The sequence below is a fragment of the Pteropus vampyrus genome, unplaced genomic scaffold (assembly GCF_000151845.1).
Source record: "Pteropus vampyrus isolate Shadow unplaced genomic scaffold, Pvam_2.0 Scaffold233, whole genome shotgun sequence".
Lineage (NCBI taxonomy): Eukaryota > Metazoa > Chordata > Mammalia > Chiroptera > Pteropodidae > Pteropus > Pteropus vampyrus.
Window position 1 is genome coordinate 693126 of NW_011889014.1, and position 12866 is coordinate 705991.

Here is a 12866-nt window from a genome sequence, read left to right on the forward strand (position 1 = left end):
GAGCCAGATGTAGCCAAACCTTGTCTCTGGGGTGGCCGTCACTCAGGATGGGTCCTTCCCACAGCGGGCCGAAACCACGGCGTGGCCAGGCCAGGCCCCTCTCTCGTGTTTTAATTCAGTAGTTCTTTGGTGAGATTTCTGTCCCTGATGTGGTTTGCAGATTGTTAGATTTTAGGTTTTCCCCTCGTTTTAGTCAAAATAAGCCTGTGTGTTTTGTCAAGATTTAGGATCCTTACTGGGAAATGACTGAGGTCATCGCCGTTTTACGAGCCGTTGCTGTTCTAGCCAGCCTCTCCCCCGTCCTCGTTAACGGCAGCCTCGTACCTTCTGGTCACAGAGGGGCCTGGCAGTGACTGTTTTGGTGATGGTTAGCCCTCGCCCGGCCTGAGGGGTCATGTGGCTCTCATCCTCACAGCTGGGCAGAAGCGCGGGGCCACCCCTCCTGCAGCTCCACCTGGATCTCCTCCGGCTCCTGGTCATCCACTGTGAGCACCTGGATGCCCAGAACCAGCAGAGATGCGAGGCTGCGCAGGCCGAGTCCGACCTCTTTTTGGACATGGAGTCCATGGCCTCACTGGAGTTGGCCAATGACAAGGTACCACCGTCCTTCCTCTGTGCATCTGCTTGCTAGCCTTTTCCTCGAAAGTTCCAGACGTGGGCTTTGCCTCCACTTCTCATTAAAAACAAGTCTGTGGTCATCGTCAGAAAACAGGGAAGGGCAAGAAACTGTAGAGACACTAAAACCACCCCCGATTTCTCCACCCCGAGATAAGCACAGTGTAATTTGGGGGTGAAGGTCATCGTCCCAGTCCCTCCCTGTGCTCACACTCACTCTCCCTGCAGCACTTGCCCTTATGCCGTGTGACGTGAGTGTCTTGAGAAACGGCGTAAATATCTTCTCGGAAGAAGCTGCAGCCTGCGTTGCCTGCAGGCTGTGCGGGGGGTGCGGCCTTTCACAGTGCACTTACACAGTATGCGCCAGGCTCTGAGAAGGGTGGGCCTTGCCCCCCTCTGTGAAGCAGGCTTTTCAGTGGGCCAGGGCGAATCTCTCTCGTACAGTTTGCCATTTTGCCCCTTTTACTGGCTTCAAGAAACAGACATGTTCCTCATGTCACAGTCTAATTGCGGCTGTCTTCCTTCGATCTTCAAGTGGACCTTCTGGGGGGTGTCTGTTGGCGCAGGGCCACCTGTTACTTGGCCGACCTGGGCAAAGCAGTCCTAATGTGGATCCGAGCTTTTCTTTTTTTTAATTGGCAAAGTTCAGTTGGAAAGTGTAATAGGCTTCTCTTTCGTCCTCTCTAGAGTAAGTAAGGAAAGAAAATTCTTGTTCCCAGGGATCAGTGTGACTTCATTGACTAGGATTCATGTTCAGTGAGGCCACTTAGAATGACTTAATCAAATTATTCTCTAATCCAGCACAGGGTGCTCAGCTGCTCTTTGCTCAGTGGTTTTACTCAGTGGCCGGTCCGAGCTGCTTCCTCAGGGGTCACGGGGGGCCCAGCTCTCCTGAGATTAGAGACAGGGTCACCTTCAGTTCTGGATTGTGGACCTTCACAGCTTTAAGTCCCGTGCACCTTCCTCACACACAGGGTCTCTGAGCTGTGCCCCATTTGTCAGTCGATCCCCATGTCCCTCAGCCAGATTTATTTAGGAGGGCAGGGCTGCTAAGGAGGAATCAGATGATCTGTCACGTTTTGGCGTTTCTGCATAGCCCGTCCCCTGCACTGAGTGACCGTGGAGAGCAGTTTTGCTCTGCTGTAAATTCATTCGGGCTGAATTCGTCAGATACCTGCGGTCTGGATGGGGCACTGACCATGTCGCAGTCCAGCCTGCACGGTCATTCAGGGGAAGAGATGCGTGACAGTGGGATACGGTTCTGAGTAGGCTTGGGTTGGGGTGCTGTGGGCACCCCTGAGAAGGGCACTGACATGCAGGCTTGGGAGTGGAATGGCTGAGGAACCGCTTTGTGCTCTGTCCTACTCACCACAGCGAAGGCTCCCACAGCAACTGCTGCCCCTTTCCTGCAGGCCTTGGCCGTCTGCGAGGTCTGTGCCTTGTCACTGTCTTTCAGACGCTGGAGGAGGTGCTTGTGGCCATCCTCAGACATCCCACACTGGAGGGCTGGTACCTGGCCCTGGAGCAGCAGGCCCTTCCTCCGCACACCCTCAGCCCCGTCCTCGTGAAGCTCCTGGCGGCCCACCTCAGTGCAGGGGTCCTGCAGCTGCTGATGGCAAGTGCCCCAATTCTCCAGGGCATTGGTCAGCTGGGCCTCTTGTCCAGGTACTCGGAGGCCATCACCCAGAGCGTGTTGAGGGAGCTACGAAACAGGAAGGCGGGCCTGGCCACGTCATCACCAAAGACTCTCCCGCAGCTGGAGGCCCTGCAGGGGCTGCACGCCTATATGGACGGTGCCCAGCTCCGCGAGGTCACCCTGGCCCTGCTGAGCCTGCCCAAGGCCCACCTGGTGTCAAACCGACCCATGAAGTCCACGGGGAAAGAGAGATGCTTGAACGCTCTTGGCAAGACCTTGGTCCAGCTGTTGACCAGCAGCCCCCAGGATCAGCTGCCGAGCAGCGAGCTCTGGGCCTCTGAGTACGTGAAAGGCCTAGGGACTCTGCTCCCCACGTTGGCTGTGGACGAACTGGACAGCGTGTTCCTCCGCTCTCTGCAGAGAGAGCCTGTGCTGGCCCCTGTGGTCAAGGTCGACCTGCTCGACTACTGCCTGGCCCGGCGGACGCAGGCAGCCCTGGGCATCGCGGCCCTGCTCCTGCAGCAGAGCTGCACCCACTTGCTGCGGTTCGAGCTGTGGTGCGGGCAGGCCAGCGCGGGGCTCTGCCTGCAGGAGGGCCTCGACGACTTCCTGCCCCTCATCCACGTGTACCTCCAGTGCAGGACTCGGGGCCCGTTCACGCGCCCAGTGGGAGGTATGGGAAAGGGTGGCTGTGGGAAGCTGGGAATTTTAAGTCGGGTGGGCTGAGGAGGCGGAACTGCGTGGCCATTTGTAAACTCTGGAGCTTCTTGTGCTCGGTTTGGTCTAGTTCTGTTTTTCCTGCAGCTTCTGACTCAGTTCTGGAGATTGAGAAAGATGAGAGAGTCTTACTGAACCCCCCACCCCAGACTCTTGGCTAATGGCTGGAGGTGCTGCCCCCAAGCTCCCATCACGCCACGTTACCACGCGAGGCTGGGGGAGGAGGTGGGCAGCAGGTGGGGCCATTCGAGCCCAGGAAGGGTCAGCACCAGGGCTGGGCCTCGTTAGGTTGAGGGAGTCCTTCGGAGTGACTGCCCCGTCCTGTCCCACTGTCCCCAATCAGGTACGTTGGTGAGTTGAGGCTGAGTTGAGGCAGCTTGGGCCCGGCCCCTTCTTTTGCCACTATTTCGTGTGACCACCTCTCTTTTTGTCTCTGCCCCAGTGTCCTCTGCTGTCGTTCCTGTTTTGAGGAGGGCCCTGTGGAGGCACCTGCAGACCAGGCTGCTGAGTGCCGATGGGCCCCCCGAGCCTGGGCTGCATCAGGAGATCCTGGCCCAGCTGGTCCCGTTTGCAAGAGCCAAGGACCTCAGTGTCCTCATGGACCGTTTGCCCAGCTTGCTTCAGACTCCAGACAGTCACAAGAGGTACGAAGGCTTAGATCGTTTGATGGCTTTTCCCTCGGCCTCACTTTTCTCTGGAGTATTTAGAAACTTATGAAAAATGGCCGCATATCTGTCGTGCCAGCTTATCAGAAGGCAGTTCCTACGAGAAGTCTTTCAGCCATCCTGGCCGGAGTGAGTACGACTCTGTAAGTGGATGGCTGGTTCTGATTCCCTAAGAGCAGTGGTCTAAACTGGGGTGGTTTTGCCCTCGCCAGGGGATAGCTGGCAATGTCTGATGTTTTTTAGTACAACATGGGTGCGGCGTGTTGCTTCTGGCCTCTAGAAGGTGGAAGCCAGAGGTGCTGCTAAACATCCTATAACGCACCACACAGGACAGCTCCCCTTTACCCCACTCCATCACCCCTAACAGAAGGAACGATCTGACCCAGATATCAGTATTGCTGAGGTTGAGATGGCCTGATTTAGATAACATATTCTTTTTCTGGTGTGCTAGTGTTGTTTCTCCTAATAAAAATTCTGATATCCGAGTGAGAGGCAGGGAACACCTGTGATTCCTGTGCTTGAGTAGCATAGGGCTTGTGGCCCATTGTGATGTCGGATTATACATAAAGGTACCGGTGTTTGGCCATCCATCCCCTCTCACTCTTTGACTTATGTCTTTTGCTGCAGTTGGGTCGTGGCTGACTCTGTCTCGGCAGTGCTGGAAGGGTCGGCAGAAAAGCTGCGTGCCTGGAAAAAGACTCTGCTGGAGTCCTGTGTAAAGTGGCTGATTGCGTCTTTCAGTCGTCAGCAAGACAGTGACAGCACCCAGGAGCAAGAGAGGCAAATGCTGCTGAGATTAAATCAGCTGTTGGTAGGTGTCTCATCTTTTCTTAGAGTCTTGGTTAGATGTTTAAGAAAGCAAAAGACCAAGGTTTACAGATGCATCCTAAGCCAAGTGGCTTGAATGTGGCCTGCTGAGAAATGAGAGGGGCCGTGTCATGGAAGCAAAGTGGCAGCTGGCATGACCCCTAATGGGAAGAGCCATCTTACATCCAGAATGGATGTTGGATTTTGTCAACACACTTTGTTGCATCAACTGAGATGGTTATATGGTTTTGTTTTTTCACTTAGTCTGTTAATAAGATGAATTATATTAATTGATCTTTGAATGTTAGCCAGCTTTGCATTCCTGGGATAAACCTACTTGATCATGAGGTATTATTTTAAAATATTGTTGGATTCGTTATTTTATTAAGAAGTTTTGCATCTGTGCGTGAGCGATGTTTATAAGTTTAGTTTTTTGCAAGGTGTTTGGTTTTAAGATCAGGTAACACTGCTCTCAGAATGAGTTAAAGAGTTTCACTGGTATAAAATTCTACAGTTTCTATTTCCTTTAATCATTTTGAAGGTGTTGCTTCACTGTCTTCTGGCATGCATTGTTTCCGATAAGAAATCTGTCATTCTTATTTCTGTTCTGTATATTAAGCCGTTTCTGGCTGCTTTTCGGATTTTTTTCTTTACACTGGTTAAAGAAATTTGATTATGATGTGCCTTAATGTAGTTTTCTTCAGGCTTCCTGTGCTTTGGGTTTAGTGAACTTGTTGACTGTGAATTTAGAGTCTTCATAAAATTTGGAAATATGCAGCTATTTTTGGCCATTATTCTCTTCTATTGAAGTGTTCCTTTTTTTTAAATGTTATATTTTTGCAAGGAAATAATTAACATTCCGAAAGCTGGCATGTGAGTTATTCTTCAGTACACAGTGTAAAATTCTATTAAAAGTCGTAGAGTCTGTGACTTGTATTTAAACTCTGAACCCAAGACTTAAAAAGTAATCCTCAGAAAAATAACCCGGGGTGAAAGTTAACAAGTGTGACAAGTACATTCGTAGATTATAGATCAAGCAGTGTGCCTACTTAGTTGTATTAAGAGACTTTATAACCCGTATTTCAGCCTTAATTCATCACGTCACAGGTTTGTGAATATAAGGCTCATAGGCACCCAAACAGGGCAGAACTGAGAAAGAGGAGGAGTGTCCCCAAGTCTGGAGAGAGCTGAGCTGCAGAGGAGCGGGGCGGGGTCCACCTGCCACTGTCGCAGTGAATGTCCCTGCCCGGCTCCACTGTTGCCCCCGCAGGCTGGCTTGACGACCAGGCGATAGGCTGTGCTGTCAGGGAGTTTTGTACTCAAGGCATATGCCTCCCTCTGTGTCTCACCTTTCTCTCTCTTTTTTCCTTTTTAACAGACTTTTTTAAAGAGCAGTTTTAGACTCACAGCAAAATCGAGCAGAAAGTACAGAGTTCCCATATACTCTCTGCCTCCCCACCAGACCCAGCCTCCCTCACCACTGACATCCCGCACCAGCCCCGTTCTTTTAATTGAGGTGTATTTTCCTATTGTGAAATAGAAGCTCTTAAGGGCACAGTTCAGTGTTGACAGTGCACATGCCCTGGTGCCCACACGGCCGCCCGAGATTTTCACTCTCCCAGGAAGTTCCCTTGTGCTTCCTCCCAGTCCCTTTCCCTCCAGAGCAGCCGCTCTTCTGATTTAACGCAGCAGCACATTTGGAGATTTTCTCCACGTCAGTCAGGGCCTGTGGACTTGTGTCAGCTCTGTTGGTGGCACAGTGGCCTTCCCCTGGCCGGAGGTTCTGTCACGTACATAAACGGTCATGTGATGCAGATCAGTTCGCGCTGTCTGAAATGGGAGACAAAGGGAAACATGAATGGACCATTAAGAAATTTTCTTTTGCTCATTTGCTGATCATAGGTCTGCTAATAAAATATCAGAGCTACTAGCGGAAATAACGAAACAGTTTTAAAAATCAAAGTAAGAAATACTTGCACGCTTTTGTAGATTGTTTAGGTAACTATATTCCACATGTACTGAGCAGTTCTCATTTTAATTCTGTCTTCTGTATTCTAAATTGAGATGTTCCATGTATATTTGTCACTTTATTCATAGAGTTCACTTAATGAAGTCGATCCTGGTGATTGGCAGAAATTTGTGAAGACTGGACTCAAGTAAGTCGGTTTTATTTTCTTGGTGCGGTTCAGTCAGGGGGGTGCCTCTCATCGATGATGCACCGCCGGGTGTGCGTGGTGTTGCTCCAGTTTTAGAGATATGAGCCGTGTGATGTAGCAGTTAGACGATTTGCTTATCAGCATGCAGTGTGCTTCTAGCAGCGATGAGAAGCAACCTTTAAACCACGAAATAGTTTTTAAAAACCAGAAACGTGTGGAGACTAATACTGCTGCACTCAGATTCAATAAATGCTGACAGTTTTCTATATTTGTTCTAATTTATTCTTTTCCCTCCCTTGCCTGAAAGTGTCATTCTTCTGTGGTTGATCTTTGTCATGACCATGCCCGCTTTCAAAACTGGTTGTATGTCAGTATGTCTGTAAACAATAAATAACGTTGTCTGGTGTGTTTAACATTTTACACAGATATATCATTCTTTATGTGTCCTTCTTTTGCACTCAGACGTTTTCGAGTTACCCATGTGGACACATGTACATCTAAGTCATTCGTTTTTGTGCTGTGGGGTGTTCTGCCTTGTGACCATACCGCAGTTAATGCATTTAGCCAGTCCCCTCTGGATGACACCTCCCTTTCATCGGCCCTTCCCCCCTTCCGTGCTTCCTCCCATTCCTGCGAGAGTGTTACCTGCTTCTTAGTGTCCGCGGGCCAGCCTTTCTCGGGGAGGGGCGCTCGCTGGCTGTTAGTGTGGGCGCAGCTTCCGTTTTACTGCACCTCCAGTTTGCTCCCCAGGGTTTTCGTGCTGACCTAACACGGTAGGAAAGTTCGTTTTTTTCCTCATGTCCTCACTAGCACTCGATATGGTCAGACTCTGTTGTCACAGAATGATCTGTCATTGAGCCTGTGATTTTCATTTGCCTGATTATTCATCAACTTGAAACAGAAAATGCTTTATCCAAGAGGACAGAAGGACGTGAAGGTGGTTCACGGGTTAACGATAGCTATGGATCACCGTCATGAAATGGTGACCTTTCTTTCGGTCTGTGGTTAATTTGTATTTCCAGAATGCCCACTGTATGCTAAGTGACTCTTAACATTCTTGGATGTGACTAAAAATGTTCTTTTTCCTGGAGCAAGATGCTTTCATTCTTTTAGTGGGTTCTGAAGGGATTTAAGACAGAGAAGCTTCTGGACCGTTTGGGAGTGTTGAGCAGCTGAGAGGGAGGAAGGAGGAAGGGCTGAGCCGGCGGGGGGCTGGGGACAGTGTCATCTCAGTTCAGGTTCAGCGGTTCTGCTGCCTCCTGGCATTTCAGCCAGACAGGAAGTTTGTGTGGTGTTTGTGCTGTCAGTAAATGTGCCGCACCCCCACACACACCTCGTTTTCTGAAGTGTCCCGCATGATGGGGGACGGCGAGGTACGTGGCAAAGCCAGTGTGATGCTATGGCAACAGTAGAATCTAGATGATGAGTGTATCACCATGCGCTTTAAATTCCCCGCTTTGCGGTACGCTAGAGGATTTTCTTAATAAAGTTTTTTTGTTTGTTTCCTGTGAAATAAAGTTCCCCTTTATGAAGCTTTTTCCCATTTTGATTCTTGCCTCCTAGATTTCGGTATCAGGACCATGCATTTTTAAAGGCGTTCCACGCTGCCCTACAGCTCCTGTATCTTCCAGAAAGCTCTGTGTGCGCGAAGCTCATCCAGCTGCCAGTGGTTCACATGATGCTCACCCAGCACTCCCTGTTTCTGCCAACCCTCCTCAAGTCCGAGGACGAGGAAAACCCGGACAGTGCAGTGAAAGGTGACCCCTGACCCCCACCCCCCACCATTTCACTGACAGATACTATCTCCTGCGTTCATCGAGCTCGCTGTTCCCTGAAGCTTGGTGCCCACACGTTTTCAGAGCTAAGGAAGCATTACCAAAATGGTATTAGAATGTTTTTTTTCTGTCAAATTGAAGCTCAGGAAGTGTTTCCTCTGACTGATGGTCAAATGCAGACCTCTTTTCAAAGCCCGTTCTGGCTCATGGAACTTTCGTTTGTGGTCTTATGGCCATATCATGGGCAAGTGTGAAAATCTGGGAGTTTGGAGCCACGAAGGGTATCTGACGGGGGAGAAGGTGTTTAGTTGTGTGAAATGTCTTAATGGGAGGATTGAAACTTTTATCGAGGGCAAAGGGTTTGAACATCCCTGTGGAGAGTTCCCTGCTCGGGGACTGTTCGAAGGCCGAGTTTTGTCTCGGTCCTGGGTCCCTGTAGCACCCGTGATCCCACGTGTGGTGTACGCTGTGGAGGCATCAGGGGAGATGGCCTGAAAGGTCCTGCCCTCCTGAAGCCACACTCTTGTTAAGAGACAGAATTAACTTCCCCAGACCATTAGAAATCACTGCAAAGTCTGTCCACAATAAACTGCTAAGTCGAAGAGGACCATACCCAAGTTCCTGGTGTGGGTAGTAGAAAAGTAAAAAGACTCCAGCCTTCTATTTAGGCAGGAATAGGAACAGTAGAGATTTTGGCAATATAATCATAGAGAAATGATTAGATATTAAAATCTTTGGCTTAAAATTTGCAAGAGGGAGTGGGGAGAGACTGCCCTGTCAAAGACCAAGGAAGAGGGACCATTGCGAAGACGTGTTTGTTCATGAAAAAGGAAAAGGTGGCGAAGGGACCAGACGCAGCCCTAGGGCCAGTGCTGCTCAGACCTTTAAATGTTCCCCAAAACGCTTCCTTCTCTACCTTTATTCTGAACGTGCACGTCCCCCTGCTCTGCTGTGCATTTCCATGTCCTTTTCTTCCAGAAGCGCTGGTGGACCTGATGTCAGTGGTGGTTAGGCTGTGCCCTTCTGTCTGTGAGAACGGCCACTTTGCAGTGCTCCTCGGGGCCTATGGCGCCTCTCTCAGCGTCCTGGGTGAGGATGTGACAGGGAGTGTGTGGGGACCAGGCGGGCGGTGTGACCAGGGAGGTGTTTGAGGACAGGCGTTGGTGTGGCCAGGGAGTGTGTGGGGACCGGGTGGTGTAATGGGGTGGGAGGGGTCACCTTGCTAAATTAACTTTCAACTGACTCCTAGACCAGAAGATTTTACTTCTCCTCCGGGCGTACGAACAGAACAGCATCAGCCTCATCGACTTCAGGTGAGCTTTGGGCCTGGGTGCCCCAGGCTTACAAGGCGCCTCCCCAAGATGGAGCTGCTCCGCACAGTGAGCTCCCAAGGTTTCTCCTGTTCCTTTTTGATTCTCGGAGAAAGAGGTGGGATGGGTAGCGCTCCCTTAGCTCACACGCGGCTCCAGGTGGGCCGCTCCAGAAGGCTCGGCCTCATGCCATGGGGATTGTCTGTGGGCAGGCGCCGCATAGGCTGGGCCGCCCGGCTGGTTGATGGGTGCATGTCTGTGGTGGACCTGCCCTCATACTCACTCCCCACAAGTGTCTAGTTGAGTCGATTTTTCTGAAAACCTTGTACTTCAGGCAGGAGTGACTTGCGACGGGATTGGGCAGGGGGTGAGTGAAGAATGCCCACTGGATATGAATTCCACTCTCCCTCATCTGTCTGAGTGCATGCATGTGCTATGTCTGTGTTTGTCTCTTTTCTTTCCGTCTTTCTCTCTCTGTGTGCGACAGCTGCTTGACAACACTACCTGTGATGGTGGTTACTGCCATCATCATCATCAGTTCTGTCCTGGTGGGGCCCCAGGACCAGTCTGCCCTCCTCTCCTGCTCTAGGATGCTGCTATGGGGCCCCACTACCAGTCTTCACCCCCCTCCAGTTCTAGGGTGCTGCTCTGGGCCCCATGACCAGTCTGCCCCCTCTCTGCTCCAGGGTGCTGATGTGGGGCCCCGCAGCTGTGGAACATCACAAGACCTGCAGGAGCCTGGGCAAGTCGCTGTGGCAGCAGCCGAGCGTTGGGGACATCCTTCGCCTGCTGGATCGGGACCGGATGATGAGGACCATCCTCCACTTCCCCCAGAACCGGAGGCTGCTGCCCCCTGAGGTGCGGGAGGCTCTGGACAGAGCCAGCGGGGAGCATGCACAGGGTGGGGGTGGGGCCCTCCCCTCCAAGGCCTCCATTCGCACCTCAGCTTTAGTAGACTGTAAGCGTGGTTTTTCATGTGGTTTGGTAACTTCTTCTTAAGTGAAATTCCAACCACATACAAAGATGCAGAGCCACCTGCCCATCACCCAGCTTCCACAGTTACCACAACATTTGTGCCATTTATGACTTGACCCCCAATGAGTATATCATGTCATACACAAGCACTGTGTTTTACAGAACCATTTTTTTAATGTTCTTGAATATTCAAAATAGTTTGAACTCTAGATATAGTGGGTAAACATTCATGTGACATTGCATTCTGGAAGTCGAAGCGCACATACATGTCTGTCTATCTCCGGCTATTTCAGGATGCACAGGAACCCATATTTAAAGATAAGAGCACAGCCGATCTTGGTGGCCTTTATGACCCCTGCTTCCTTCTTCATCTCTTCAGTGAATTGACCAGGCCAGGTAATTGTAGCCTGGGGGTGGGGGGAAGGGGCAGTTCCTGCTGCGGAGGCTCAGGGGTAACCACAGAGTGGTGACTATTACTTATGGAATGATTATTATTACTCTTTCTTAAATGATCTTCAGCTGCCTTCTTACCTTACCGTGATTTTTCTTTTCTTTTTTAGGCGAGGCAACCCTTGGTTGACCTCACAGATTGCAAGGACCTTGTCATCTTACAATCCCTTATTTTATTCATTTGTTGTTTACGCCTACAGCACCTGGTCTTCCTAGGTGGTCTCCCATCCAATTACTAACCAAGCCCAACTCTGCTTAGTTTCCGAGATCGGACAGGATCGGGCACGTTCAGGGTAGCGTGGCCGTAGACTAGTTTACTGTCATTTTTCATTCCAATGATTTTCAGCAAAGTAACAATTAATATTCTGAATATACAGTAATTTTTTAAAAAATATTTTTAATCTGGGTGTCAAGGACAAAGGGACAAGAGTCTTTTCTGAATTTTAGGTAGATGGTGGTCAAATGCCAATAGATTTTGTCCTTGAGAACAAGTGAGAGGCTGCTCAAGTTGGCGTTTTCCTTGGTTTCAGCAAAAATACGTTTTGTGTCCAGTAGCCTGAGGGTGGACGTCTTTGCAGGTGGGGGAGATAGAAAGAACTAAAGCAATTCTTATGCCATTGTGACGACCAAGGTCTGATTCTCAGGTTGGTCGAGTGTTGGTTTGTGCATTTTGTTGGTGATATGTCAGATGCGTGATGATATGTCAGATGCGTGATGATATATATCTCATTGATGTCTAATGGCTAATGACATTGAGCATCTTGTGGTTTGTTTGCCATCTGATGTCCTCTTTGCTGAAATGTCAGTTCATGTCTTTTACCCATTTTCCAATGGGATTTTTTTTTTACTGTTGAGTTTTGAGGATTCTTTACGTACACTAGATGTTAGTCTCTTGTTGGATATGTAGTTTGCAAATATTTTCTCCCAGTCTGTAGTTTATCTTTTCATCCTCTTAAGAGGATCTTTCACAGAGCTAAAGTTTTCAGTTTGATGATGTCCTTTTATGGATCACGCCTGCACTGCTCTTCCTGGCCGGGAGAGGCGGGAATGGCCCGTTACTGCTCCTCAGGTGGCCTCCTCTGAGACACAGTTGCGGGGGCGGGGGTTGGGGGGGGAGGCGTGTCCCACTGCCCAGTGGGGAGGAAAGCCCCACCTCTCTACTCTGGCCTTCTTCGGAGCCACCTCAGCTTGAGGTTGGGGCTAAAACCCCATATTTATCAGACACAGATGTCTAGTCTCTCCACTCCACCTTTGGGGCCTGGGTGGGGGCAGGGCCATATTTTTTCTGAGGTGTTTGGGTGGAATAGAGCAGGAATCGCCTAAGCGTTTTCTGTCTTGTAGGCTGTGTTTTTCCAGTCTTTGTCCTGAGACTAGAGGAGCGCGGGCTTTCGCTCCGGCCTCGACTGTGCCCGTTCTCTGTTTCGGGCTCTCTGGCTTCTTCAGCTCTAAGTGCGGGACACAGGGAGCAGAAAGTATTTGTACTTTGTAGTAAAAATAGAGAAAATACATCTATTCCATCTTCCCAGAATTAGAAATCTAATTTAATTCATTTTTAACAGTAGTTAGAATATTTCACAGTTTAAAAACCAAGTGGTGTCCAAGGCTGTGCAGTGACTGTCTCCTTTCCACCTGTTCTTAAAGGCTGTGATGAGTCCAGTCGGGCCTGCGAAGAAGGCCTCTCAGGGACAGTGTGGTGGGGTGGCCCGAGGTGTGTGTTCTGCGTCTCTGCTCATTGGCTCGGCCGGCGTGATGCCCATCAC

General features: G+C 50.1%; 1 protein-coding gene and 1 pseudogene across 1 annotated transcript in view; one reads left to right on the plus strand and one right to left on the minus strand.

Moving 5' to 3' along the window:
* The window catches only part of URB1 (URB1 ribosome biogenesis 1 homolog (S. cerevisiae)), a 62365-nt gene that overhangs the window by 33551 nt on the left and 15948 nt on the right, over nt 1-12866 (plus strand). The window contains exons 21-30 of the mRNA XM_023519717.1: nt 416-595; nt 2072-2924; nt 3411-3612; nt 4261-4444; nt 6538-6596; nt 8160-8353; nt 9350-9460; nt 9621-9684; nt 10368-10539; nt 10950-11052. Coding sequence (XP_023375485.1) covers nt 416-595; nt 2072-2924; nt 3411-3612; nt 4261-4444; nt 6538-6596; nt 8160-8353; nt 9350-9460; nt 9621-9684; nt 10368-10539; nt 10950-11052 — 2122 coding nt within the window. The remainder of the gene's footprint in view (nt 1-415; nt 596-2071; nt 2925-3410; nt 3613-4260; nt 4445-6537; nt 6597-8159; nt 8354-9349; nt 9461-9620; nt 9685-10367; nt 10540-10949; nt 11053-12866) is intronic.
* LOC111728858 lies at nt 11298-11416 on the minus strand (annotated as a pseudogene).